Genomic DNA, 27,894 nt, shown 5'->3' with positions numbered 1-27,894 from the left:
TAAATTCCCTTGACAACCAGGAATCAGTTAGAAGAGAACAAGCTGTTACCAGTAGTCAGGAAGTGGAGAGAGAGACCTCCTACAAAGACGAGGCAGGAGCATTGTCCTAAGGTAATCTAGTAAAACATACTCCCCAAACAGGAAATAATTATAATACAGGTCTTTCGTGTGACAACCGTTCTGCTATCGAGGAAATTACTTTTATCAGTTTTACCTTTTCTTTGTACCCAGAGCACCCCACTCTCTTTATACTACAGGAAAATGAACCTGTACAGCCAACGGTTCCAACTTCCACAACCTCAGACTATCACTTTGACAGAATTATTGTGACTGAAGCTGATAGTGCACAGAGTGAGGGCATATGCTCTGAAGGAGCAACTCTTCCATTGTCTATGCCTGAAGGAGACCCAGTGGGCAATACAGAGAAAATGGATGATAGGTAATCAAATACTATGTACGTACAGTTTTACATGTACAGTCTGTTATACAAAGTGCAATTTGAATTTGCTGTTGATGCTTCAGCTTTGAAACCATACTATTAAATTATTATATTCTTCTCTTGGCATGGCATGCTAATTGAGTAGTAGCTAACACCAAAAAGCGTAGAAACAAAACATCCAACGAGAGCATAACTCGAATCCTTTACAACGTCATTCACACTTCTTCAAGATCATCCAATTCTACATAATGAAGAGCAAGCAATGGTCTTCTTGGCAAGACAATGGAAGGGGGTAGGTTCTATCAGACAAATTGTCAACAGAGGGGTTCAAAGTACCCATTGTTGTAACGTGCATTCATGAAACCATGCAGATAATTAAACACTCTGGATAACAGTTAGCGCTTACCTGGATCAAATTGACATTAGCAAACCATTCACTTGGCACACTTCTTGTCCTCTGATACATACAAGGTACACCAATAATAAATACTATAACACTGAAATATAAGTTTTTAAAGTTTATTTGCAGGCGTGTATGTATACAACAGGTACACATATAGAGTCACATTATGATCATCAACTGCAGACGCCATATTGCACATACTTACCCCAGCATCAGTGGATACAGTCTCATCACTGTGTGAATGTGAGTGAAGAACAAAGAATATCCCATATTGGCTCTCACCATAATTATATTCAGGAGAATATAATAAAGATTATTGTCCATTACATAAGAATTTATGGGAGTAAACCTCCGAGTCTGAGGATGGTTTGCCATCATTCTAATGTAATGGACAACAAGCACAAGGGCGAATCTATTACACGTACATACAAGTGTGAAACTGGAACGTAAAATGGTATTATCAGTATTCTTTATTTGCAGGGCCAGACGAAGAGAAATTTTGAAAAAAGTCAAGCCATTTGCAGCTAGCTCTCTGTTTTGAACCAGACACCCTTTGGGGTTATAGCCAGCAAAGGTATTCTAGAAGGCTTCGGATTCTACGGGAAGACTGTATATAAAAGTACTACAAAAACATTTACAATGTGAAAAAGTTGCTAGGATTGGCTGGGGGATGTACCTGCATATATTTCATAAAACACTCGGTCTCATGCTATAATTATATCCTTACCAAATCATGCGTACTAAAAGTACACCTTGTTACCCTGACAACAGGATATAAATGCATAATTATACTGAGTAAGATAAAGTTACTTTGCAAATTCCCATCTTTAGAGTACCTCTGAATAGCAGAGCAGATGTGGCTTTGTTGCTCTGCATGTGTCAGTTTAGTAATATCGTATTTCATTTCCATTGACCATCACAGTAACTAGAAGGTGGTTGAGTACTCATTAGCTAGGTTTCTATTGATACTGATACATACCCATGGTTGTTTGAGTACCCATTAGCTAGGTTTCTATTGATACTAATACATACCCATGGTTTTACTATGAAGCTATGCTCTGCTCTATATAGTGATGAACAGTATAGGTAAAAATAAATATGTTCAGCTGAATACATAGTAATCCTGGTAAAATGCCTGTAGCCCAGTGGCAATCCTTGGAATGTCCTTCTCATGAATCAGCCCCCCAAGGAAGGGTGCGTGGCTAATTCGTGGCTAATTCATGAGACTTGTAATATCAATTCCATTAGGAAGAGTACGCGGCTCCACTAGGCAACTCCACTAGGCGTTGTGTCCAACCTACGTCACAACCACATGCTGTTGCACAAACTGTGAAATCTTAAATTAGCAATATTTATTATCAGCGGTGTTATTGTTAGCGGTGTTATTGTTAGCACCTTGTACCTGAAGTGTTGCGGTTATAAACTCTTAGTATTAATCCATGTTTTAATACATCAAAGCTTTTAGGGAGGCCATGCAGATCCCAACTGAAGCTTTAGTCACAACACTGAAACCCTGCAACACACAGAGCGTTTATAAAACAGTTGCCATGGCCCACAATTAAGCTCCACTACACAGTAACTGAGTTAGTAGATAGATTTTCCCTCGGACAAGCCGCTGAGTGAGTATAGGTTTCTATTGACATACCCATGGTGGTTTGAGTACCCATTAGCTAGGTTTCTATTGATACTGATACATACCCATGGTTTTACTATGAAGCTATGCTCTGCTCTATAGTGATGAACAGTATAGGTAAAAATAAATATGTTCAGCTGAATACATAGTAATCCTGGTAAAATACCTGTAGCCCAGTGGCAATCCTTGAAATGTCCTTCTCATGAATCAGCCCCCCAAGGAAGGGTGCGTGGCTAATTCGTGGCTAATTCATGAGACTTGTAATATCAAGAGTTTCATTAGGAATAGTACGGGACTCCACTAGGCAACTCCACTAGGCGTTGTGTCCAACCTACGTCACAACCACATGCTGTTGCACAAACTGTGAAATCTTAAATTAGCAATATTTATTATCAGCGTTGTTATTGTTAGCACCTTGTACCTGAAGTGTTGCGGTTATAAACTCTTAGTATTAATCCATGTTTTAATACATCAAAGCTTTTAGGGAGGCCATGCAGATCCCAACTGAAGCTTTAGTCACAACACTGAAACCCTGCAACATACAGAGCGTTTATAAAACAGTTACCATGGCCCACAATTAAGCTCCACTACACAGTAACTGAGTTAGTAGATAGATTTTCCCTCGGACAAGACGCTGAGTGAGTATAGATTAATTTGTTAATCTAGGGTACAAGCTATAGCTGAGCTCATGCATGGTCTCTATACTTCTGTATCATACTGTGATCAGAATGAAGATGCTGTAGTCTCTGGATTATTATCAATGAGTGCACGCAGCACTATTTACTACTTAAGAATGCACACACTCCTACTGTAATAATAAAACCATTTATTCCACACTCTGCAGAAAACATGTCTGACTATCTCACAATAGCAGATCTAAACAAAGTGTACCTCGCTACGTTTGATGCTCGAATCAAGTGGCGAAACATCTTGTTGATGCTCGAAGTCTCAGCAGCTACAATCAGAAGCATCGGTAAAGAATGGAACAATGATCCTGATGACTGCTATCGTGAGGGGCTGTTGGAATGGCTAACAGATGGAGAGAGACGCTGGGAAGATATGGTGGAAGCTTTATCTAGTCCTACTGTGGGCCACGTTCACATAGCCAGGACCATCGAGAAAGATCATGTACAGTCTACTGGAGCAAGCAATCCTAACGATGTGAAATCAGAGGGTAAGTACAAATTAAGCAGGGGGTTGCACCATAGATAACGAACAGAAAGGGATTGGAAACGCCTATCTGGCCCACGTAATAAAGGCTAGTTACGGTCACATGACAGGAAGCTCTAAAATTAACTCTTCTTCCACTGCAAGCCCATAGCAACGACCCGTAGGAACAGCATCTAGAAATTATGTGGGACTGTATAGACTGTAATGGAGGTTCAACTCTGGTGGAGCATGCTACTGTTTACATCCCTGAAGAAGAAGATGCATCTGCTGAACTTATAATTGTGTAACTGATAATGAGAGGATCTGTTATTGACAATAACAGATCCTTTCATTATAATAATTATGGTCACAATAATATTGTGTCCAACTTGTTAGATGTAGTTAAACTAGTACAATTTTGCTCGGAAGCAAGAAGCAAAGTGTATTAAACGTAAAGAGACACTGCAACATCGGACCTAATTTTTAATTGTTTTGTAAAATTAATTGTATAATAAATAGATTGATTATAAATTATTATTACAGTAGAACCTCGATTATCCGGCCCTCGATTATCCGGAACCTCGATTATCCGGCTTGGCAGTTTTCTTTTTAATCAGATTACATAATTCAGAAAATGGGCGTGTCCCTCAAATGCGCATGCGCGTTGCAGCTGTTACCATGGAGACATGCCTGCTTTTCTTTTGCGCATGCGCAGACAACATGCGGCACTGCTGTTCATCAATAAAGTGGGTGGATCAAGGCGTGGTTTATCTATTCGATTATCCGGCATATTCACTTATCCGGCCTGCTTCTGGAACCAAGGTGTCCGGATAATCGAGGTTCTACTGTATTGTATAATACATTGTTGTAACATTGTACAACGATTTCTTCCTGGGTCTCTGGGAGAGGCTTATCACTGATAACCCCTCTGAATCACAAAATTAACACAATACGTACAAACATGACATAGTTATAATCATTACAAAGTATATACACACACAGCGTCAAAAATGTATGTAATGAAAGGTACACATGGCTCATATCCAGGTATGAAAGCAATACCAAAAATAAATGTCATATTCCTATTCTACTATGCATAAACAATTAGAAAACATATTAAACTTAAACGCTACTCACGCTAACTTAGAAGTCACTGTGGAGGAACGGAAACACGATAGAGAAAATTTACTACAAGTAGTTACCAATTATTGTTTTTATAATAGAATGCCAGCATTGATGGCTATTCCCATTCTATTGAATATGGGCTTTCATATAATGCAGCATTCAGTAAGTAATAGACTTGCAAAAGTGAGATATAGCAACAAAACCTTAAAATGTAACTGTTTTGAGCGCAAATCCAAGCACAACTGCCATTGAGCGTACTAGAACATCAGCTGGAGCTATCTGGGAAACCATGTGGATGCTAGAAGCCCAGTACATACCTGGATTTCCCCCTGTAGAGATCAGCTGAAGAGAAAAGTTGGCAGAGCTAGCTCAACCAGTGCATAGATTCTGGAGCGTAACAAGCCTATTCTGAGGGTGTGACGTCAAACGTTGAAATTGTAATGGATCACGTGAGGCGTTTCCAATCCCTTTCTGTTCCGTTTATCTATGGTTGCACATAACGTTTAATGTGTTAGTTGACATAATAAATACTTTGCTACCTCTTCACCCACTTACTCTTCACCCACTTACTTTACAGTCCAGTTGATCAATGATGATTTAACCGTTTTCTTAAAGCAACGACTTGGTAAAGGTGCATTTGGAGCTGTCTTCAAAGGCAGCTACAGGGACGAGATTTGTGCTGTCAAAGTGCTGCTACACGATGCTATGGAGATGCAGACAAATATTCAAGTCGGCAAAAATGAAGAAGCTAGCTGTGCAATTAATCGTGAGAGTGATTTTCTCAAGTCTTTCCAGCACCCAAACGTTGTTCAGTTTTTGTCGACTGCTAAGCATCCTAAATCAGGTGGTACAATCCTCGTTGTTGAGCTGATGGATTGTAGTCTGAGATCCTATTTCTCCGGCCTTGGTGAAGAGTCCCTCACTAGCGAATGTGAAATTAGCTTTTCCAAAGACGTGTCTTGTGGTCTGGCCTACATTCACAGCAAGCAGATTATCCACCGTGACCTCTGTGGCGATAACGTCTTGCTGAAGCTTACACGACCATTGCCTGTTGCCAAGATTTCCGACTTTGGTATGTCACGGCTATACGATCCTTCCAAGCTTAGCCGTACTCTCACAGTCATTGGTCACCGTAAAGGGTATCTACCTCTCGAGGCCATTCGAATGGAAGAGGAGAAATACGATAGTTGCCTGGATGTGTTTTGCTATGGGGTGATTGTGGTGCAGATTGTTTGCAAGCTGGAAACGATCAAATCTGCCAAGGATAGAACATTCCATGTTTCCCAGATCCCTACCACACACAGGTTGAGGAAGCTCATCGACAGTTGTTTGCAAGAAGACATGAGGAGGAGACCATCTGCCAGGGAAATCTGTGAGTCAATTACGTAGATATGATATACTATTATGCTTCTGAAAACCTTTTATTTATGTATCGATATATTCCTATTAAAGATATACATGTATAACTCTTACTTATAGATGCTTCACTGACAAGTGACTCGGACGCAACTAACAGGGAATCAAAAGACACTGCGCCAGTCAAGAAGGTGCGTACATGTAGTGTGTCAATGAGATTCCTAATTACAGCCACAACAACAATGAAAGCATCGGTGGAGATGCCAAAGCTACATAACATAAAGCTACTAGATCTAATAGCTTAATTTTATACACATGATGAACATTTGTTCATTAATTAATCTGCTGCATGCAAGCTCAAAGAGTGGGTAATGATCGACTATGATTGTTGTTAAAAACGATCGATGCCAACAGTTCATGTCTAAAATTAATGGGCTGCCATCAGCAGAGCCTTGCAGCTCTCTTCTCACTCTTGCAGCTACCAATAGCTAGTGCTCTAGTGCAGAGCTAACTACTAAGTTTAGTAGCAACACTCGGTAAACAAGTTTGGCTACGTGCTCGTCTGAAAAGGCTGCAATGGCCAGAACGAAGCATTATTTTGCAAATCCACGAATTAAAATCCAAGAAAACATGACTAGAAGCCTATATAGAAACTCTTACTTGCAAATCATTGATCCTTGAGCAGCTGTAGCAGTCTGCACACACAGACACACACACAAACACACTACCGTATACCTCGCTTACGCATGCGCACCGAGGCATAATAATATTATAGTACTGTATTATACCTATCATTGCTAAAATTGTTGATTGTTAATTTTCATTTTGTTGTACTAATCGTAGAGTTGTCCACTGCTACAATAATTGCCGAGAGGAAGCGTGACGAATAATCGTACTATACCTGATTCTGGACCTATATATATATATATATATACACATGTATATATACACATGTATATATATAATTATGCCTCGAGGCGTAGCCGCACGAGGGATACGGTAAAGCTGACTGTGTGTGTGTGTTTGTCTGTTCCAGCTGTAACTGCTCAACGGTTGCAATGCGACGAAAACTAACAGCTTCTATAGGCTTCTAGCCATGTTCTTTTGGATTTTGATTCGTGGATTTGCAAACTAAAGCTTCTTTCTCGAGTTATGGCTACTTTGACTCACAGTGAAGGAGTCTCTTCAGAATCTTTCATAGCATCATCTGTTCGCACAAACTTTCTATTCGAGTTGGCCTTGAACTAAAATGCTAGCTGTTTGTTAGCAGTGGCGTAGGCAGAGGGGGGCTGACGGGGCTACAGCCCCCTTCTTTTGTGCTCCATCAACTGCAACTTAGCTTGAAACTGTGATCTGTCTATCTATTCTGCAGTACTGTATGCATTAGTTACTAGAGTGACGTCATGTAATTTATATGTGGGCAGGGCCATCTAATGCGCATGCTTACTGTTGAGGAAAAGTGATTACCTTTTTTTAGATAAAAGTGAATGAACTTCAGCGCCTATGCTCCAACAATTTGAGCCCTGCTTTCCCCAAAATCCTGGCTACGCCACTGGTTAGCTACATTGTACAAGAGTCAAAAAAGAGCTGCGAAGCTGCACGCATGTACACTGCACTACCAGCAGCCCTTGTGAGCTCTCTGACCTCATGGAAGATCCATCCTTTTTTAAAGTATTCATTGATAGGAAATACAATAAACCTCTAGATCTATCCTCCGGCTTCTAGAGATCCATTCATCAAGCCATCGGATCGATATAGACTTCTGTTTCCTCTTCTATAATGACTGTGTGGTTCAGTATCAATAATTTATTATTAATAACATTATACTAAAGCTGTACATGTCAGAGGAGGTACGCCATTATTATATCCAGGTCAAAGTTCAATAGTACATCAAACGAAGTGATACCCATGCAGCTGAAACGATGGTTAATAATATATCATCCAATCATCAATCCAGAAGTGGTACGACACGCGGTTATAAGCTCACGTGGCTGCTATTTCTTGATTGAAGGCAAGAAAGACAAAGAAGTCGTTAAAAATGCATTCCAATGACGATATTCAGCTGCATGTGGTGGCAAGTAAGCGCCATAAAGAGACAAGTTAGAGTATAAAACTCAGTGAATTGAATTTATCCTTACATACATGCATGGAACGGGTTGCACAAAAGGTGCTTCCCACAACATACACCGCACACAACAAACGAAAACAAAGAATAAAATGATTTTAGGACATAATGATAGGTGACCTAATAAATTAAAGCTAGGTCCCTTTGATTGCACAACTGAATTTGGCAACTTATTCCATACATGGGTGGCATTAACAAAGTAGGAGTATCTAATGCTTGATTGAGTAATAAAAAGATTTGTGAGTTTGATCTGAGGTTATAACCCTTGTTCTGTTTGAAGTAGTCTTGAAAGTCAATGCAGTCCAAACCATTGATTATTTTGAATGTCTGGTAACAGTCCAAGTATAATTATATTTAGAAGTGATAGCCAACCAAGTTTGAGGCATGAGGTGTTATATTCTTCTGTCCAGCTGTTAGTGGAGCTGTCCCAGCGAACCATGCACCCACCCACCTTGCAGCTCATTTCTGTATCTTTTCCAGTTCTTGGATGTATTTCTTTTGGTGGGGATTCCAGACCAGTAAGCAGTATTTCAGGTGGGGCCATACCAGAGCAATGTATGCCAGTTCTTTTGATGTTTTGCTGGTACTATGTATGGTTCTACCATAGGTTGAAGAGGGAGAGGGATTGGAAACGGAAGTAGCATCACGTGACTATACATTGAATTTGCAGCATGGCACCAGAGAGCCTTTGATGTCAATCCATGTTACGGTTGCTCAGCACGTGGGAAACAATGTTTCATGAATTATGATCACTGCAAGATATTCAGAGACTCCCTAAAACGCCATTCTCATGCCCCCTAATGGTGAGCATCATCTGGAAAAGAAAAAATAACATTTTTGACTTTTGTGAAGATTGCTAGAGGTACAAAACGTTCTTTTTTCACGCTATAAGATCTTTATGTACTTAGTATTATAAGACTGTGCAACCCATCAGTGTACTGTATCCCATATGGTCTCAAGTGTCAGCTTTGCATTAGAGATGTTCAGTGCCAATTGCCAATAGCTGGTTCAGATCTTTTTGTAGTGAAGCGTGATCTTGTTGTGAGGAAGTCATCTGCATATATAGTCTATAGTGTGAGAGGAGAGGGTGTTTCCAATGTCATTGACGTAGATGATGAACAGTAGGGGGCCCAGTATTGAGCCCGGCCTGTGGCACCCCTAAAGGAACATTGTCCCAATCCGATGTGACCCCATCACACAGGACCCGCTATTTGCCGTTAAGCAGGAAACCTCTGATCCATTCTAGCAAGTCACCCCTTATCCTAATGTGGTCCAGCTTGAGTAGTAGACGTCCATATGTGGGACCGTGTTGAAAGCTTTTGAAAAATCCAAGTATCATATATGCTCGATCAAAGGTACTATAGCTACAGGTAGCAGCTGGTTAGTGCTTCACAAAGACAGAGTTTTATGCAGGTGAAAAGAACTTTTGATGACAAACTTTGAATTAGCTGGAGCTAATAAACGCCGCTCTTGAACAGTGGCCTCTCTCGAATTGTAACCTTCTCTTCCAGCAATATGAAACATTTAGTAGCCGCGGCTCCTGATCAAGCATATATATACGGTATATGATGTGTGTGCTACCCTTATTATCAAGTGTTTTAGCCTATTGGTAAACTGTTTCCAGCAGTTGCGTCTGACACAAGTGGCCGCTACAAAATCCATGCTGGAATGGTTTTTATTTGTTATCAGAAATGCAGTTACGTGGTTGATTATGATGAGTTCAAGCAGTTTAAATGTGACGCACGTGAGACTGACTGGTCTATAGTTCGATACAGAGTGCTTGTTCCCCTTTTTGAATATGGGAGTGATATATATTAGCCAATCTTGTGGTAGCTTTCCCTCTGCTAGTGATATTGAGAACAGTTTGGACAGGGGGCTAGCAATACACTGAGCTCCTTCTTTCAAAAGCCTGCCAGGAAGTTCATCAGGTCCACTGACAAACTTTCGATGTGTCTATCTTGTTTAACAGCTTGTGAACGTCCTCTTCAAGTACGACAATATCCAATGCCTTCATTCCACTGGTTATTTAGTCCAGATCTTGCTTGATATTCTTCAGGGAACTTGTATCGTCTTTTACCAATTTGGACACGCAGAATGGCTCAGCCTTCTGAAACGGATTGGTGAGGGTAGCACCTCCATGATGGATTTCAGGAATCTGAAAACGGCGTTCTCTGATGTCCATCGCCAGAAGGGTCTACCTAGGTTGGATGTTATGACCTGCAAATGATCAAGGTGGTCTCTTCTGGTCATGTTGCGGACTTTATCAGAGATAGCCCTAAAGTGATGCAGTGTTTGAGTGCATTTGGCCAGCTTCAGTGAATTTGTCTGGAGTTACAAGTAGAGATTAGTTTGTTGTAAGAATCAGAGCTCACATGCAGATGTTGGCAGTGATCTATCCTGAAATGCAGACACAGAATACTTATATTAATGACACTAAAAACAATAATATCTTAAAATCTAAGTGGTGGTTGAAATTGATTGAAAAGCTATTTCATATCAGGATCTTAGAATTCAAGTGTATTTCTTGAAAGATACACGCCAAACCATATCCACTATCAATACACAGTCTTAATGATATTCATGCACAATTAATGAGATTCATAATCATTTTGGCTGGTCATATGACTGTGTCGTACCTCCTCTGGCAACAATCATGGTCAATCATTTCCCACTCTTCGAGTTTCCTTGCATGCAGCAAAATCAATGCATAAATGTTCATCATGATAATTATCATGCGTGTATTAGCAACTATAATTATAGTAGCTTTATGTTTTGTAGCTCTTCAGCAACTTTCATTTTCTTTTCCTATTTCTTATTACTTAGCAACATATAAACAAATCAGAGCTTTCTGCAAGGCGCCTGCGTATAATAAATTATATGTATATATATGCCCATGCCTGTGTTCTATATAGGATGTCCACTAACGTTCCTTTGTACAGGCACACAGTGAAAAGATTGAGCACAAAGATGCTGACCTGATCAGGAGAGACGCCATCATTCAACAGCAGAACCAGGTTACTGAAATGCACTAGTGACTATTATAGACCCATACAAACATTTGCAATGTGAAATTGCTGGATTGGCCAGGGGAAACACTAAAAAGTAAAGAAACAAGAAAAGCGGACGAGAGCATAGCTCCAATCCGTTACAACGTCATTCATATGTACGTAACATTTTTTCGGTGGTAGTTTTCCATCAGTTTTGACATGTACGGAAGTAGATCTAGTGATGTGGTTGATGATCTACGGTCTTAATCTTAACTTTAACACTATATACAGTTGTACATGCATATGAATGACGTTGTAATGGATTCTAGTTATGCTCTCGTCCACTTTTCTTGTTTCTTTGCTTTTTGGTGTTTCCCCTATAGCCAATCTAGCAATTTCACATTCCATGCTTTTTTTGGTCAAATGGAGAGATGTTGCAGTTATTCAGGCATTATAGTGATAATTCTTGTTTTCTTCAGAGACTATTACTATGAGCCAATGGCTGCATAATTATTAGCTTCTCGTGCATCCTTGTTTATATTAGTCAGTATAATAACTTTTATGTGATTCGCATAATACATAATACTGATACTAGGAAGACGGAGTAACTGAGTGCAACATGCAGAGGAAATACATGGATCTAGGAAGACAATAACTTAGAACACAGAGTATTACTAGTCTACCTGAGTGCAACATATGAGAATCGGGAAGACAATAACTTGGGAGACAGAGTAGCTGAGCATGAGCTAGCTGAGCTATAAAGTGCTAAAAAGCTACAGAAGTAGTGCCAATCCTAGTTTAAGCCTTAACAATTATTGCAGAGCTATAGTAGAAGCTTTGAATCGTACTGTATACATTCTAGTAGACTGGTGAGTGTCGCCTCTTAATAGTAGCACTTATTTGCCACAAGTAACACTCGCTGATTCGTAGACACCATTCTAATTACGCTCATTCATTATTCAGGGTCCCCCTCCCAGAGAGTTGAGACCTCCACTCACTCTGAAATGGAGAAGAGGAAACGACATGCCAATCAAGATGTGCAGTACAGTACAGAGTGTTGTTATCGGTGACACAGTTTATGTTGGTGGAGGTGGTGTAAGCAATAGTTTTGACATGTGTACAGTGGTGCAGCTCAAACAAGACCAATGGACCAAACTACCAGAGTACACTGCCTTGTGGTTCGCTATGACATCACTCGCTAATCGACTAGTGCTGGTGGGAGGATGTGATCTAAAAAGTGACAAACGAACTGATCAGCTTGTTGTGTTTGAGTCAGGGGAATGGACTCACCCGTACCCACCAATGAACATTGCTCGCTCTTCCTCAACAGCTGTCTCCTTCAACAATCACATCATTGTAGCTGGTGGGACTGATGATGAAGGACGTACCGCCTCTGTGGAGGTGTTGGACCTCGCATCAAGAAGATGGTACATTGCTCAGTCACTACCTCACCCACGAACAGGACTGAAGTCAACTCTCATAGGAAACACTCTCTACCTAATGGGAGGGTGGGAGCATGTTGGGAGGCCAACCAAGACAGTGCACCATGTCGACCTCAATGAACTCATTGCAAAGGCCCTTTCCAACCAGGACACATACACTCTATGGCAGACCTTACAGGCAGTACCACTCGAGTTGTCAGCCCCTCTCAGTATTGGCAGATCACTATTAGCCGTTGGTGGACAGGACGATAAAAGCAAAACAAGTTCATCGATTCACCTCTACCAGCCTGACACCAGGAGGTGGGTGAAAGTGGGAGACCTGCCTACTGCACGATACTGCTGCACATGCTCAATACTTCCTATTGAAGAAGTTATTGTAGCTGGAGGGCATATAAAATTATTTACTAAAATTCAAACTGTGGATTTCTTTCATGTTGAGAAAAGTTCCTCTTCTGAAGTAAATGTTGAATCAGAAGGTCTTCAAAGAATTAAATACAAATCATGGATTGTATCAGTATAGTATGTAATTAAAATAATTTTTTATCGGGCGTACAGTTAATTTATTGAACAGTTTAATGTAAAGATTGTGCAAGGCATGCATGCATGAGTATACCACTAGAAAAAAAATTTGCCATGTATGAAAAAGTTGCTAGGATTGGCCAAGGGAATCACCAAAAAGTGTGGAAACAAGAAATTTAACAAGAACATAACTGCTTATACTTTTTCGCAAAATTTTTGTTTTATTGTACTTTTTCCACGCTATTTGGTGGTTGTCCAAGCCAATCCTAGCAGTTTGACATTGCTGGTGGAATAATGTTCAATCCCTACATATACATTTTACTAGGAATGGGAGACAATTAATTTGTGGGACATAGGGTTAGGGTTGTGTACTAACCCTAACCCTATAGTACAGTGTTGAGCACAGGCATTATATAGGTAATTAAGCCGGTCGGTTTTGGATTGCTTGATGGTGACCCGGACCACTGTGTGGGTAGCTTAGGGTTGTCAATCGCTACGTCTTTGACGATCAAGTGACACGATGAGTCAAATTTATCGTCACTGGGTACAGTCATTTCCCCGATACGAAGAAAACTAAAGAAGGCCAGACAACAATTAAGCCGCCCAGAGCATAACCGTATCGTGACCACAAGGGGAAGAGCCCCACAATAATTTTGAGCATAATACTGCGGAGAGGCACTTTTATAACTTATGAGCCGGAATATGAAAGCACCGCGTGTGCTAATGCCTCGGTGGAGGTGCCAAAGCTATCAGGGGCAAATCAATCAAAAAGCTGGGAAAATGGTAGAATAATGCATTCCAGGTAGAATCCGGCAGCGATATGTCGTCAAGGTTGTTGGAAGGAGGGACTCTTCATGAATGGCGGGACACCATCTCACACTTGCATTGGCATAATCAGCATCACTGCATGCATTTATTAACCATCACTGATCAGTATAATGATCATTGAGTAGTAAAGTGAGGTGTAGTCTATAACATTGAGCGGAGATGGTTAGTTAATTAAATACTTGGAGGGAAAGGCAAGCCTTTTTAGGGAGGGTTTAGGCTGTCTGACAGCCTAAACTATTATTTGGATGGAGGGGTAAAATCAAAATAGATTTGGTGAAGGGTAAAGATCGATAGAACAAAAAACGAAGCAAGCAGTCACTGCACCCGGTATACTAAGGTGGGTATTATCAGGATTTAATATTTCAGGCCTCCCCAATTTTTAATACGAAAAGAAGTCTCCTGAAAAAAGTAAGTAGATCTACGTGCTTATTATGGCTTGCCACACCAAGTGGTAGAATGTGTTCTGATTTTCTTTGTCATGTTAATTAATGCAATAGAAGCAATTTTCTGATGTTTGAAAGCACTCCCCCCTTACTGGCTGAGATCGATCACGTGGCCATTCGGTACGTTTTGCTGTGGATCATATGACATAATGATATGGTCTACGTATGATCTGTAGCCGTGTGTATAAACATACGTATGTACCCCACTTGGTTTCTGTATCATAGCAACTGGGTGGGGTTATACCGTAAGCTCGAGCCCTAGAGTACATTCCTCATAAACTCTCTTGCATTGAAGGGACACTGGTTTTTACTAGCTGGTTGGTAAAGAAAGGACAGGTGGGTGGGGCTCGCTAAACACCAGGAAAAAATGAGGCTAACTGCTTGGACATGGACTACGTAGCTACAAGCTTAGCACTGGCTGGGTCTTATATGCAACGCATAAGCTTGTTGTTTGTTTCTGAGACAGATACCTCTAGTTACATATGTAGTTGTAGCTGTATCCAAAAGTGAAGTAGCTTAGGTAACAAGCATTTTTCATTCCAGTGGGTATATAACACTTATTGTCCACTACATTAGAATCAGGGTGTCATATAGGGGGGAAGGGGAGATATCCCCTCTAGCTCCAATTCCTCCCCCCCCCCCCTAAAATTTGCATTCAGGTACTAGTTGGGGTCCATAGCTGGCAATTTTACATACTAACAGGGTATTGAATAACAGATGACCTTTTTTTAGCAAACTTTTCTAGTTACTTTTCTTATTTCCCCCTCTACTTCAAAATCCTGTATGACACCCTGAGAATGATATGGCAAACCATCCTCGGCCTCGGAGGTTTACTGCCATACATTCTTATGTAGTGAAAATAACTTTTAAATTATTATATTCTCCTAAATTTATGGTGAGAGCCAGCATGGGATTACTCTTTGTTATTCACTCACATTCACACAGTGATGAGACTGTATCCACTGATGCTGGGGTAAGTATGTACAATGGCAAGAAGTATGCCTGCAGTTGATAATCAAATAATTATTATAATGTTTGGCTAGTCTATGTATGCCTTTAACAATAAGTATCCTGGTGTATGTGCACCTTTTCATTCTCATAACTTGTTATCAGTGCATGTGCGGTAGTACTTTGCTTGCATACACGAATTGACTTTGCATTGTGCTCACCTGTGGTTCAGATTGAGCCCCTGGCCCCATGTAACCCTAGCAACCCTGACCAACCAGCACCGTTTGGATTCATCACTGAGAACCTCTACATATCTCCAGTGTGAGTTGTTGCTAAAATGTGTATACACTCCTGCAAATGAACTGTAATAATTATTTCATGGTTGTACGTATTTATTATTGGTGCACCTACTACACTACATATACGTAGGCTGTATGTATCAAAAGACAGGAAGCGTGCCAAGCGAATGGTTTGCGAGTGTCAATTTGATCCAGGTAAGCACTAATTGTTATCCAGAGTGTGTAATTATCTGCATGGTTTCATGAATGCACGTTACAACAATGTGTACTTTGTGTCCCTCTGTTGACAACTTTGTCTGATCGATATAGAGCCTACCCCCTTCCATTGTCTTGCCAAGAATACCTATTGCCTGCTCTTTGTTTTGTAGAAATGGATGATCCTGAAGAAGCTTGTGGAGAAAACTGTCTCAACAGAGTGTTAATGATCGAGTGGTACGTCTCTTTTGTACTTTTTGTGATTTCATGTGTGTGATATGTGTACGTCCATAGTGTAAGTATAGAGAAGGCCAGACATAGTAGAATCACTAAAAAGTCAGTGTATTTCCAGTCACGTACATGTACATGTAGGGTCCGGTACACTGATTGCAGTGATTCATACTGCCTCCTCTGTAGTGGTAAATATCTCAGTCTGTCACACCATAGATTGAATAGGGAGAGGGATTGGAAACGGAAGTTTCCTCGAATTATATCCGCGTTATGCTGGGGTTTAATCGAGGCTGTGTATCTAACGTTGGTACCTTGACGTCTGCTAGATTATACTACATTTGTACTAAAACTTGCGCTTCCAACTGACACTTGAGACCATGTGGGACACAGTACACCGATGAGTTGCACAGTCTAAGCTATATTAGAAGCATTCTAGGTACATAAAGATGTTATAGCGTGTTTTGTACCTCTAGCTCTCTTCACAAAAGTTTTTTTCTTTTCCAACTGATGCTCACCATTAGGGGGCATGAGAATGACGTCTTAGGGGGGCTCTGAATATTTTGTAGTGATCATAATTCATGAAACATTGTTTCCCGCGTGTTGAGCAACCGTAACACGGATTGACATCAAAGGCTCTCTAGTGCCATGCTGCAAATTCGTGACGCTACTTCCGTTTCTAATCCCTCTCCCTATTCAATCTATGGTCACACGGAAAGCTCAATTCCCAGTCTGGGAGGGTTATAATTATACTTTTGACGTTAACAATTGCTATAGTATGATCCGCCAGTTTTTTGAAGGCGAATACAACACATAACTATTACTATTACTAATGCACATGTACACGTAACTCACATGTACTATACATACATATACCTACTCATAATGCAGTAAATGTGTGTGTGTGATATTGTTCTTGGTTTCAGTGGTTCAAGATGTCCGTGCGGAGAGTACTGCACTAATAAAAGATTCCAGAGAGTAAGTGCTCCAAATCTATTCTTCATGTAGTTGATCATGTAGCTAAATTTGTTCCTTTATACACGTACATAAATCCACAAGGTAGTACATGTAGCTGTGTTCTGTCATTTATGTAGATCCTTTTCCCTACACTGTAGGCCAATTATGCTAATGTGAAGGTATTCAAGACAGAGAATAAAGGCTGGGGACTGAGGGCCTGCAAAGACATTCGACCGTGAGTGCTACACTCAGTATATCAGTATGGCATCTGCATGTACAGTGAATGTGAGGGAAGTCATACCATTATTTTGTTAAAATTTAATGTGTACTATACATGTACATGTGTGATGCAGATAATCTTTTAATGTATAATTATGACTGAGAAAACGACACAAAGTGTGTCTTCATTAGTTTAGGCATACAAAACTTGTGTAGCACGTACTGGATTCAATTTTGTTCTCGCTTTGATCCAGTGGCGAGTTTGTGATGGAGTACTGCGGTGAGGTGTGCACGCTGACAGACTTTGAGGCACGGAAAGTAGAATATGTGAGGGACAAGAGGAGGCACTACTACTTTATGTCTCTCAGAACTGATGAGGTATGGTCAAAGCAAGCTAGGCTGGCTGTAAGCATGCAAGAACAAAATGTAGTAGACTGCACTGTGTAGCTGTGTATCCTTCTAGTGATAACGTTAGGGTACAATAAGTCATACATGTACGTGTAGAACCCCTGCAATCAACTCTCCTCTTGTCTGTAATTATTATATGCCATGAACATCTGATACAAGAACATGTATATGATTCAAGTAAACAAGTACAGCAGTCGAGATGCAGTCGATCATGAAACTAGCTGCGTGCATTTAATAGACTAAGTGTATGGACTAAGTGTATAGAGGGTATACAAGGTACAGGTACATGTACGTACCACGCATTGGCTCCACTCACAGATTCTGGATGCAACTAGCAAGGGCAACTATTCCCGCTACATCAATCACAGCTGTGATCCTAATTGTGAGACTCAGAAGGTACTATACTGTACATGCATGTAGCCTGGCTTGCATAAATATAATTATTACGTATGTTTTCCGTGCCGCCACAGTTGCGTATACATATATATATAGCACAAAAATGTGTATAATTTCAGATACCTGCCACCTTAACCAGTAGCACAGTGTACATAATTATACATGTACATGCCGTCACGTGTACAGCACTACATGGATTCAGTACTTCACCATGCATGCTTTGTAGTGGACTGTGGGGGGCCGTCTGAGAATAGGATTTTTCTCAATCAAGAGAGTGAGAGAGAATGAGGAGCTCACCTTCGACTACAAGTTTAAGAGGTTTGGGTGAGTGAAATGCTTTTTCTATAGCTTAGTATTTGTAATTACAGTCATAATTATATGTGTGTTAAGAGTGTGTATATATTTTCATAATTATACGTGTTTATACTAGATCAGTGTACAATGTATATAAGTATATACATGCGTGGAAGTATAGTACAGTGTTGTTGTTGCAGCGCACAAAGAGAGAGCAGCTCCGCCTCATGTACATAGCTAGCTATACAGCAGGGAATACACGTTGACTGTTTCTTTCTTCGCATCATGCACTCAGTAACCAGGCTCAGAAGTGCTACTGTGGTAGTGCTAGTTGTCGTGGATACATTGGCCAATCAAAACAGAACTCTACCACCTCGCTTAAAGTGCTCTCATCAGCTCAAGGCCCCACCTCCCCCCGTAGCCCTAGAGAGAGGAGACGTGGTCGCATCAGACTGCTCAGTGATGCTGACAATGCTGTGAGTTCCAATTGTGCCCTTGGGGGTATTATACATGTACATGTGTACTCATGATCGTGATGAAACATTTTGTAAATTGATAGCATAATGTAATTATACAATACGTTTGCTCAATGAAAGGAGGTACCATACATGATGTACACTGTACATTTTTCAATCTACATTGTAAAAATAAGTATAATACTTGGCATATATAATTATTGTACGTACTGCATATACATTCAGCAGCATATCATCTGCTCTTACTAGCTATATATAATTATGTTCAGTTCTTATCCTTAGTTTGAGAAGGAGGTATACTCAATAGTGGGTTCCAGCTGGCGCCTGAGAGGCAGTGTGCAGGTGCTCTCTCTGTCCAGGATAATGCTACAGGCTGAGACCACCAGTCAGAGGGGCATGCTCTTGCAGGTTTGTGAATAGATAAATTATACCGTATAGAACGAAATTTTTACGTTTCATGAAATTGCCTCTAAAAACATTTCGTTGAATAAATTTCACGCTATACGGTATGTCAATCACGTTGCGTCCACCATTAGCTATGTTCATGAACAATTTTTGTGGATGCCAATGTATAATCTCTATACATGTACACCTTTACATACTGATACATGTACCAGGTAGTAGTATCTTGTTGCTGGCTTCACAAGGAGTACCTGATTCTGTAATTGTATATACATGTACTGTGAATTATCGAGCTATAAGCAATGGCTGGCCTGTCTTTGTACATTGCACATACATGTAATTATCTTGTTGCAGACTATTACCATGATTGTGTGATGGTGTAGACCTTAAGTTTTTAAACTTCGCTGTTACACTACAGGTATTGTTAGCTACCAAGGATACTGGATGCCTAAAAAAGTTCCTCTCCCTTCAAGGACTGCGGCTGCTTTGGTCGTGGATGATTGACTCGGGGGATAGTGACACTGATGACATCATTAATTTCAGAATACAGGCATGTTGAATGCATCACACTGCTGATTAAATTCACTGAGTATGCTGTGATTAACTTATAGCCATACTATTTTGATGCAAGTTTCGTATGACAATAACTACGCCATGTTAGCTGCAACACACATCCTGAATTTGCATGGTGCTCCGTGTACTGTTGTTGTTGTGCCTCAGATGTTACAAGTGCTGGATCACCTTCCCTTGACAACCAGGAATCAGTTAGAAGAGAACAAGCTGTTACCGGTAGTCAGGAAGTGGAGAGAGAGACCTCCTACAAAGACGAGGCAGGAGCATTGTCCTAAGGTAATCTAGTAAAACATACTCCCCAAACAGGAAATAATTATAATACAGGTCTTTCGCGTGACAACCGTTCTGCTTTCGAGGAAATTACTTCTATCAGTTTTACCTTTTCTTTGTACCCAGAGCACCCCACTCTCTTTATACTACAGGAAAATGAACCTGTACAGCCAACGGTTCCAACTTCCACAACCTCAGACGATCACTTTGACAGAATTATTGTGACTGAAGCTGATAGTGCACAGAGTGAGGGCATATGCTCTGAAGGAGCAACTCTTCCATTGTCTATGCCTGAAGGAGACCCAGTGGGCAATACAGAGAAAATGGATGATAGGTAATCAAATACTATGTACGTACAGTTTTACATGTACAGTCTGTTATTGAATTATACGAAGTGCGATTTGAATTTGCTGTTGATGCTTCAGCTTTGAAACCATACTATTAAATTATTATATTCTTCTCTTGGCATGGCATGCTAATCGATACGATTAATAACATTTCCCATGTACATGTAATTAACAGCTGTGAAGCAGAAGCCCGATATCTAACCTCTGATCACTCTCAAGACAGCGACTCTGGAGAACCAAATCACATGTATGTGGGAGATCACACACCGCCATATCAATCTCCTAGAAGTAGCCAAGAGGAGTCTACTCCTAGAGAGTTATCTCCTGGAGGGCTGGATACCTTGCAAGAGCCTGAAGATGAGTGTTGTTTGTCTCCAGTAACCATCACTGAAGTACAAGAACCAGAGGAACTAGAGCGCAGAGTTGAACAAGATGAACAACATTCACCTACGCATTCTCAGGGTCGCTATGTTCAAGAACAGTCAGCAGTGCAAGTACACTCCCCTGATGACGGGCAGGTGCTATCACAAGTGCAAGACGAATCCAGAGATCTTACGCCATCACCAGATGATAAGCAATCTGCTGCTCCAACTGAAACTACTCTTGATTCAGTAGATGAGTTGTCTGACAATGACGGGGTAGGTGGTCCGCCAAAATTCAACTCAGAACTACTTTCTACACAAGAAAAGTCAATCCAGTCTTCAGAAGAATGTATTAACGAGCAAGTTGTCTCCCAAACTGACCAGTTCAAGGACCTTTTTTCCGAAAATAATTTGCTTCAAGTACATTCTAGGGGGCAAACGAAAGAGTTGGAGTGTGAGGATGAGCATCCTGTGGTGTGTGGTAGCAGAGATAAGCTAGTGTCAATGGCTGAGCAACTAGTTGAGAAGTGGGAAGGCTTAAAGGAAGTATTTCGTATACCCAAGAGAGCGCAAAAGGTCAGTTTAATATTCTTTTTTGTACACATGCACGTATCATTTATACCTGGCCAGCACTTGCACATTACCTGGCTGTCATAATCATGCCTGACGGCTGTACTTATAATTTGACTTGCTTGCATATTTATATAGTACGTAGGTGCACACTATGATTGTACAATACACACATCATTAATTTACCCCCCCCCCCCACACACACACACACAGAGCAAGACTGCCAGTACAGAGGAGAGCTCTAATGAGGGAGGGACCACTGATGGAGACGGCTGGGATGATCTACCACAGCCACCACGGAAAAGGTCCCGGAGACCATCTCCCGAGAGAACATGGTTAGTTTACCCGTGACAATAAGTCAAGAGCAACGCTTTCTCAGTACTGCAATTTGTGTTGAGTTGTGAAATAATAATTATCGTACATGCAGCTTCTTCCACCTCCCATAAACCTATACGTGCATGTACAAAGTCATATAATTATATCTGAATACATGCAGTGCATATATTATACCTAGTATACATGACTGTATATGTGTGATTGCAACGTACTGAATAGTCATTGCTACATTAATTTGCATAATTATTCTGCAGGTCACGCAAACTAAAAAGTTCCCCTTTTCAATCTCGTCACTCCACTCACCCCCGCCCACACAACACCAGCGGAGGCTCACACTACACACCCTCCACACCTCCACAACCTCACACTCTACCCATGTACTCAACTGGGTTCACGGCTGGTGGTCCAGTTCAGAACACTGTAATTGTGCAGCACCCCGGTCAAGGTGTTTACGTCCAGCAGCATGTAAGTTATATTCACGAGCCTATCTTCTTAGCTAGCATGAAGGCACGCACGCATTGGTGCTAACCAACAGCTAATTTTATTATTCTGGCTAGACTCTAGTCTTCTTTTAGGATTTTGCACAAGTGGGTGAAAATGTACATGTACATGTAGGTTCCAAACATTAAACATATCAAGCGGGTGATTGGCAGGTGCAAATAGGAAATTTACTTGATCCAACCGGGTGCGGGCGAAAATCACCCGCTAACCTGCACTGAAATAAACCCTTACATGTAGCTCTTCTTAAAAATGAAGAGTCTACGATGTTTCAAAAAGGAATAATCTATAGACACAATTATATGGTTCATGGTTCACAATTTAAAACATGCACATTTCAGAGAGTGCATAGCATCCATCTCCTGGCTTTCTTTTCTCTGTAGGTATTCAAGGACAGTTGTCACACGACGGTTCTCCCAGCCCAGCAGTACCTCCATGCTCCACCGCCCACCTCTCAGTTTGTGCAGGTCCACCACCAAGCCCCAGGAACCATTATATCACAGCAAGGATTACCCCCCACACAACAAAGCGTTTTGATTGGTCTTACTCAGCAATCTCTCTTACCCCAATCAGTTCAAGGAGCTTCTCTACCACACAACACCCAGGTGGTCCTGGGACCTCCCGGCGGTGCACAGCAAGTGGTACCCTCCATGCAACAAGGTGTATCCACCTATACCCTTCCTCAATCCTCATCACTCGTAGGTTAGGGCCAATGTTATTAGCCACAAATAACACAGTATACTAGTATACTGTAGTGTGTATGTTATTTGTGGCTAGTATACTGTAGTGTGTATGTGTTTTGAGTTACGTACTATATACATATGCACGTAAGTAGTTAGTGTTCATAGTGTGTAACTTATGTGTACAGGTTCTGTGCAGCAAGCATCGTACCTTGGATACCAGGCCCCTAGAGTAATCCTGCCTCAGTCTGGTACCACAACACAGCCCCTTCTGCAAGCAACTGGTCTGGGGAACCAACATCTACAATACAACTCACAGGTTTGTGACACATCAGTTACTGTACATGTATGTACATACATCCTACAAGTATTTATCGTAAAAGCGGATAGATTTTACATAGAAATAAATTTATCAAATCTTAGTAGGTATCGCCAATTATGAAATTCGCCTATGTGACCAATAATGGGATGGATCAGTATACTTACATTTGCCTCATTCGCCAAATACAAATGTACTCGCTATACAGTATAATGCGTTTTGAACTGTGTAAGTACTAGAAGTGTTAAAATCTCGGCGTTTCTATTAGTGCACTGATGTCTCACAACCAGAGAAGTGTAGTATGTACAATGTATGGCTACTGTAGTTAGCAGCAACTATCAGGGGGAGTAAAACCAGCTTCCTAGCTTTAATTAATTGCTCGCATTTTTCGAAAATGATCGAGTCTGGTATGATAGACATTATAACTTCTTGTATTGAGGCTATTGGCAGCAGGTGAACAGGCTCAGATAGACACACTATACTGTATGCCTATGTCGGTATGAATGACCATGAGCAACAACATGCAACTAATATGGGGGGTAACTTTTTGGATGCATATACATTCTTCTGTGGCTTAAAACGGGCCCATATTGTTTACAATGTACCTACGAAAAATAGATGTACATGTACGTACATGGCTCTATACTGTAACAGTTTCCTAACTACAACTTATTGCAGGTCTACATGCCAACACAGTCCGGCCCAACCTTGTTCAGTCAGTCCGTCTCCTCCAATCTACCACCGACCTCCACTGTGTCACTGATGGAACCAGCTCTATCCCTTGCTCCCCTACCTCCTCCTCCTCCTAATGAGGGTGGTGTGGGTCTTCCTCTGAATTGGAAAACTGCTCATGATCAAACCGGTTTGTTAAATAATATCTGCATGCGTGTAATGAAAACAGCAAATACTAAGTCTGAATTCAGTTGTATACTACTGTACATGTAGCTACCACTCAGCCATGTGTGTACTACATGTAGCATGCTCATTCAAATTGTATGAATGCTCATCATGATTGTAGTCTCTGTGTGTGGTACAGGGAAAGCATACTACTATCATGTGATCACTCGTAAGACGCAGTGGGAGCGGCCCACTGACAAAGATGCCGAAGGGACAATCATCATGGACCTTGGCACTCCAGAACCAGACTCTGACAAAGAACAGGACGAGGTAAACTATCGTTTCATTTCACCTTTCACTCCTAACGAACCCCTATACATGACTTGTACATGTACATGCATGCTCATTGACATGTGCTAAATACTATACACGTACTTGTACATGCTGTACTGTGTTAAACACTCCGTCATTGTCAGGTTGATTTCAAAAGGGGGCCCAGAACACCCATTGACAGCCGTCGCCCACATACTCCAGATGAAACCCCTCCCCTTTCTCCCACTGGGCCTCGTACTCCTTCCAGTCCCACTCCTCATTCATCCATAAGTACCACAACCACCAGTGCCAATCCTGAACCTAACTCTCCCACAACCCATCCATCAGAATATATCAAAGCAAGCATGGAAACAAGTTTTATATCTGAAGATGAACCCACCGGTACCCTTGAGTCTGATTCCAAAACCACAGACTGCATGTCCAGTTCAGTAAATGAAGAAAACAGTCCAACGTATTCAGAACAATACAGTATGACTCCCTCGCCAATGGCTAGGTCTTCGTCTCCTCATGATCACTCGACTAGTAAGAAGCGTTCCTCTCGTAAAAAACGGCGATCCAAAGAGCATGTGTTGAAAGAGTCGTTTCGCCATAAGGTCAGCTTTGTCACTCTTGATAAGTAGTTTTACAATGCCATGTGATTTTGTTTCCAGGTTTCAAAGTTAGTGACACAATGCTTGGACCAGCACAGAAAACCAGACTGCAAATACGGCAGAATCACTTGTGTAGAAGATTTTAAGCACTTAGCGAGAAAGGTAAATTACTCAGCGTTGTAGTTTTTTCTACATTGATTTTAGCTCCTAATAAGATCATAATTGTACTTAGACACTAGTTGATAAGATCTACATGGGAAGTACATGGGAAAAGTGCCTCAGAGCAGGTATGCTATTAGCCTCGATCCCAGGCCGCACTTCCCACTTCACTTAGGAAAGTGGGCCTGGTATCGACTGCTTGCGCATGCGCTAATATCCCCCCCGGTATCTGGGGGCTTTGGATAACATCGTATATGCTCAGTAAAACTATGACATCACAACGAACGGAAGTGGATTGAAGGAAGTAGATAGAAAGTTCGATTGAAGGTTTCTAGCCCATCGGATAGCATTCTCTGATAGCTACCCTTAGCTTGCTATGTTAACAAAAGACTCACACCCTGCAACAGTGCGGATGACAATCGTCTGAACGGAATGAAAGCTGACTAGAGCCTATATGGACAGGCCATGCCCAACTTTGGTGAAAGTCTACTATACTACTACTACTGCAGAAGAAAATAGCAGTACAACAAACCTACACAGCTCTGTCTCTAGCTAGCTAGCTATATAGCTCTGCATGTGTATGACTTTTAGGATATTTTCTCTGATGAATCCAGTATTATAGGAAATTTTACGGGGAAAAATATCCAATAATTTGGCGCATGCGCAAGCAGTCGATAGCAGGCCTTCTTTCCTATGAAGGCCGGTGAAGGAGGCTAGTATACTATGGGACTTAGTATACCTGCAAATTTACTTAGTATACCTAGTATTTCGTTGTCAAGTAATTGTATTGTAGTCAAGCGGTTTGCGCATGCGCACTAGTATCTAGACACTGTTTTGGAGGTGTCTATGGGATTTAGAAGCCCTCAGCCACTTTAGTACCCTCGCTACGCTCGGGATACTAAATCAGTGCCTTTGGGCTTCTAAATCCCATAGACACCTCCAAAACAGTGTCTAACTATTATTTAGTACATGTATTGGAGCCTAGGGGTGATACAATGTAATTAACCAAGATACGGGAACAGGCATTTTAAGTTCCTCGTGTACACATGTGTTCCTCTATAGAAAAAGAACTTTTTCGATCAAAACAATAATAAATACTGTGAGCACCGCGGGTGCGCTGACGCCTCGGTGGTGGTGCCAATAACAAAGCTACTAATAGCTTTTATACACATAGATATCATGATGAACATTTTTGCATCATTTTGCTGCATGCAGGCCAGAATCAGAACCTGAATCGCAGGGAAGTGGATAATGATCGACGTAAAAACAATTGAAGTTCAAGGCTAAAATTATAATGGCTCCATCAGCAGAGCCTTGCAGCTCTCTTCTCACTCTTGCAGCTACTAATAATTAGCGTTCCAGTGCAGAGCTGCCTACTAAGTAGAGTTGCAACATTCCATGGACAAGTTTTTCTACGCACTCTTCTGAAAAGGCTGCAATGGCATTCCAAGTAAGCAAAACTATAGGCATAACTCAAGAACCATGTATGCAAATCCACAAATTAAAAATCGAAGAACACATGACTAAAAGCCTATTACTTGCACTTCATTGATCCTTGAGCAGCTGTAGCAGTCTACACAGACAGACAGACAGACAGACAGAAGACAGGTACACACACAAACACACCAACTACCACAAACCTCGCTTGCGCATGCGCACCGAGGCATAATTATTATAGGCATTCAAATATCCATATGTACATAGTTCTGGGAGAGATAGACCAAGTTTGGTTTGGTCTTCATAACTATAAAGGTTACGATCTTGTCTTAATACGTTTCTTTATCATGATATGAAGATCGAGTGATTGTCGTTGGAACCATAATTATCTTGTATTACTGTTTTTTCAGTTGAGCCATGGGTTGACTGAGAAAGAGATTTCCAGGAAGGGTGGATTGGACAAGGTAGCGCTAACAGACTCTGTACGAACCAAGGCAAAGGAGTACATCAGGCATTACATGAAGAAATTTGGGGCAGTCTATGTACGGAACAGAAGTCCTTAAGTTTGCAAACAAACTTTTTGTTGTTGTTTTTGAATAATACCACCAAGTTTTTCTAAATGGAATTATTATTCATTCTTACATTATTATAATTATTTATTTATAATTATTTTCAATACTCACATAAAACGTGTTCTTTATTTACATCACATGCATGCCTGTTTGATCAGCTCACGTCTGAATCCAGGTGAATATCACGAGAAAAAAGTGCGTGTTACTACGTTTATGGTAATTATGTACGTTTTTTGTTTTGTTTTTAACTGAAAAACACTTATTAGCCTAATTACAAGAATTAAAAATAAAGAGCATGTGAAAGATGAAGTAGTGAATATGCATGTAATAATTCTAACCTAAATGTCAGTAGCTTGTATACTGTCCTTTTGCAGACTGGAGGGAAATAGGTTCCTGGAGTGCTCCCTAGCTGTTGGAGGACCTGGCCCCTCTAATCACCATTATGGTCGATCTTAGTAGTAATTATGTACGTGCATGGATCATGGGCGAAGGTATAAAGGTGAGATATATATATAATTATCATAAGCCCTGTTTACACATGTGTGCATGGTATGCAAGCAGGCCTTTAATCCAGGTTGGAATCCGGATTATAGGCCCCGGTGCATGCATGTGTAAAAACAGGGCTATAACGTCAGATTAAGATGTTACCTAAGTGATGTGATGGTGTTGTTCATATTTATAAGTTTGGCAGTTTATCAGAAATTCTCTTCTATCTTTTACCTTTGACCATCTCAATTTCC

The 27,894-nt window shown here is 40.9% G+C and overlaps 2 protein-coding genes across 12 annotated transcripts in view; both read left to right on the top strand.

Moving 5' to 3' along the window:
• Positions 1 to 27,295, top strand: part of LOC135337821 (histone-lysine N-methyltransferase SETD2-like) — a 31,939-nt gene extending 4,644 nt beyond the window's left edge. Inside the window, exons 1-27 of one of the 3 annotated variants that reach the window (XR_010395327.1) lie at positions 14,290 to 14,414; positions 14,504 to 14,569; positions 15,395 to 15,422; positions 15,630 to 15,718; positions 15,827 to 15,891; positions 16,065 to 16,128; positions 17,046 to 17,097; positions 17,235 to 17,311; positions 17,550 to 17,673; positions 18,022 to 18,099; positions 18,326 to 18,423; positions 18,689 to 18,869; positions 19,152 to 19,277; positions 19,690 to 19,821; positions 19,992 to 20,120; positions 20,267 to 20,448; positions 20,637 to 21,399; positions 21,607 to 21,728; positions 21,984 to 22,194; positions 22,611 to 22,929; positions 23,096 to 23,226; positions 23,905 to 24,088; positions 24,263 to 24,393; positions 24,540 to 24,989; positions 25,047 to 25,148; positions 26,361 to 26,595; positions 26,993 to 27,133. Coding sequence is in view for 2 of the 3 variants with exons in the window: in XM_064533806.1 (XP_064389876.1) it covers positions 14,517 to 14,569; positions 15,395 to 15,422; positions 15,630 to 15,718; positions 15,827 to 15,891; positions 16,065 to 16,128; positions 17,046 to 17,097; positions 17,235 to 17,311; positions 17,550 to 17,673; positions 18,022 to 18,099; positions 18,326 to 18,423; positions 18,689 to 18,869; positions 19,152 to 19,277; positions 19,690 to 19,821; positions 19,992 to 20,120; positions 20,267 to 20,448; positions 20,637 to 21,399; positions 21,607 to 21,728; positions 21,984 to 22,194; positions 22,611 to 22,929; positions 23,096 to 23,226; positions 23,905 to 24,088; positions 24,263 to 24,393; positions 24,540 to 24,989; positions 25,047 to 25,148; positions 26,993 to 27,145 (4,044 nt within the window). In the remaining variant the exon portion in view is untranslated. Of the gene's footprint in view, positions 1 to 14,289; positions 14,415 to 14,503; positions 14,570 to 15,394; positions 15,423 to 15,629; positions 15,719 to 15,826; positions 15,892 to 16,064; positions 16,129 to 17,045; positions 17,098 to 17,234; positions 17,312 to 17,549; positions 17,674 to 18,021; positions 18,100 to 18,325; positions 18,424 to 18,688; positions 18,870 to 19,151; positions 19,278 to 19,689; positions 19,822 to 19,991; positions 20,121 to 20,266; positions 20,449 to 20,636; positions 21,400 to 21,606; positions 21,729 to 21,983; positions 22,195 to 22,610; positions 22,930 to 23,095; positions 23,227 to 23,904; positions 24,089 to 24,262; positions 24,394 to 24,539; positions 24,990 to 25,046; positions 25,149 to 26,360; positions 26,596 to 26,992 lie in introns of those variants that run through there. The other 2 variants (XM_064533806.1, XM_064533807.1) reach the window with 2 other exon arrangements.
• On the top strand, positions 261 to 13,243 carry LOC135337826 (uncharacterized). 9 transcript variants are annotated; one of them, XM_064533816.1, is made up of 10 exons: positions 261 to 439; positions 670 to 731; positions 811 to 910; positions 969 to 1,085; positions 1,323 to 1,416; positions 3,320 to 3,649; positions 5,327 to 6,121; positions 6,229 to 6,296; positions 11,170 to 11,244; positions 12,181 to 13,243. In XM_064533816.1, exons 6-10 carry the CDS (start codon positions 3,325 to 3,327, stop codon positions 13,177 to 13,179), a joined length of 2,262 nt encoding a protein of 753 aa, XP_064389886.1. In that variant the 5' UTR covers positions 261 to 439; positions 670 to 731; positions 811 to 910; positions 969 to 1,085; positions 1,323 to 1,416; positions 3,320 to 3,324; the 3' UTR covers positions 13,180 to 13,243. The 9 variants fall into 9 exon arrangements, with proteins under 9 accessions (XP_064389886.1, XP_064389884.1, XP_064389882.1 ...); XM_064533814.1 differs by having other exon boundaries at positions 585 to 731; XM_064533817.1 differs by lacking the exon at positions 261 to 439 and having other exon boundaries at positions 455 to 731; positions 1,026 to 1,085.
• Positions 27,296 to 27,894: the final 599 nt, after the last annotated feature.

This window comes from Halichondria panicea, chromosome 6, assembly GCF_963675165.1.
Source record: "Halichondria panicea chromosome 6, odHalPani1.1, whole genome shotgun sequence".
NCBI lineage: Eukaryota > Metazoa > Porifera > Demospongiae > Suberitida > Halichondriidae > Halichondria > Halichondria panicea.
The sequence above is the reverse complement of the archived record's forward strand: the minus strand, read 5'-3'. Positions and strand labels throughout refer to the sequence as shown.

Bases quoted from the DNA above. Each gene is read 5' to 3' on its own strand.
- LOC135337826 (XM_064533812.1), top strand. The intron at 3,650-5,326 runs GTAAGTACAAAT...CTTACTTTACAG, and splicing joins TAACGATGTGAAATCAGAGG to TCCAGTTGATCAATGATGAT. The intron at 11,245-12,180 runs GTTACTGAAATG...TTCATTATTCAG, and splicing joins TCATTCAACAGCAGAACCAG to GGTCCCCCTCCCAGAGAGTT.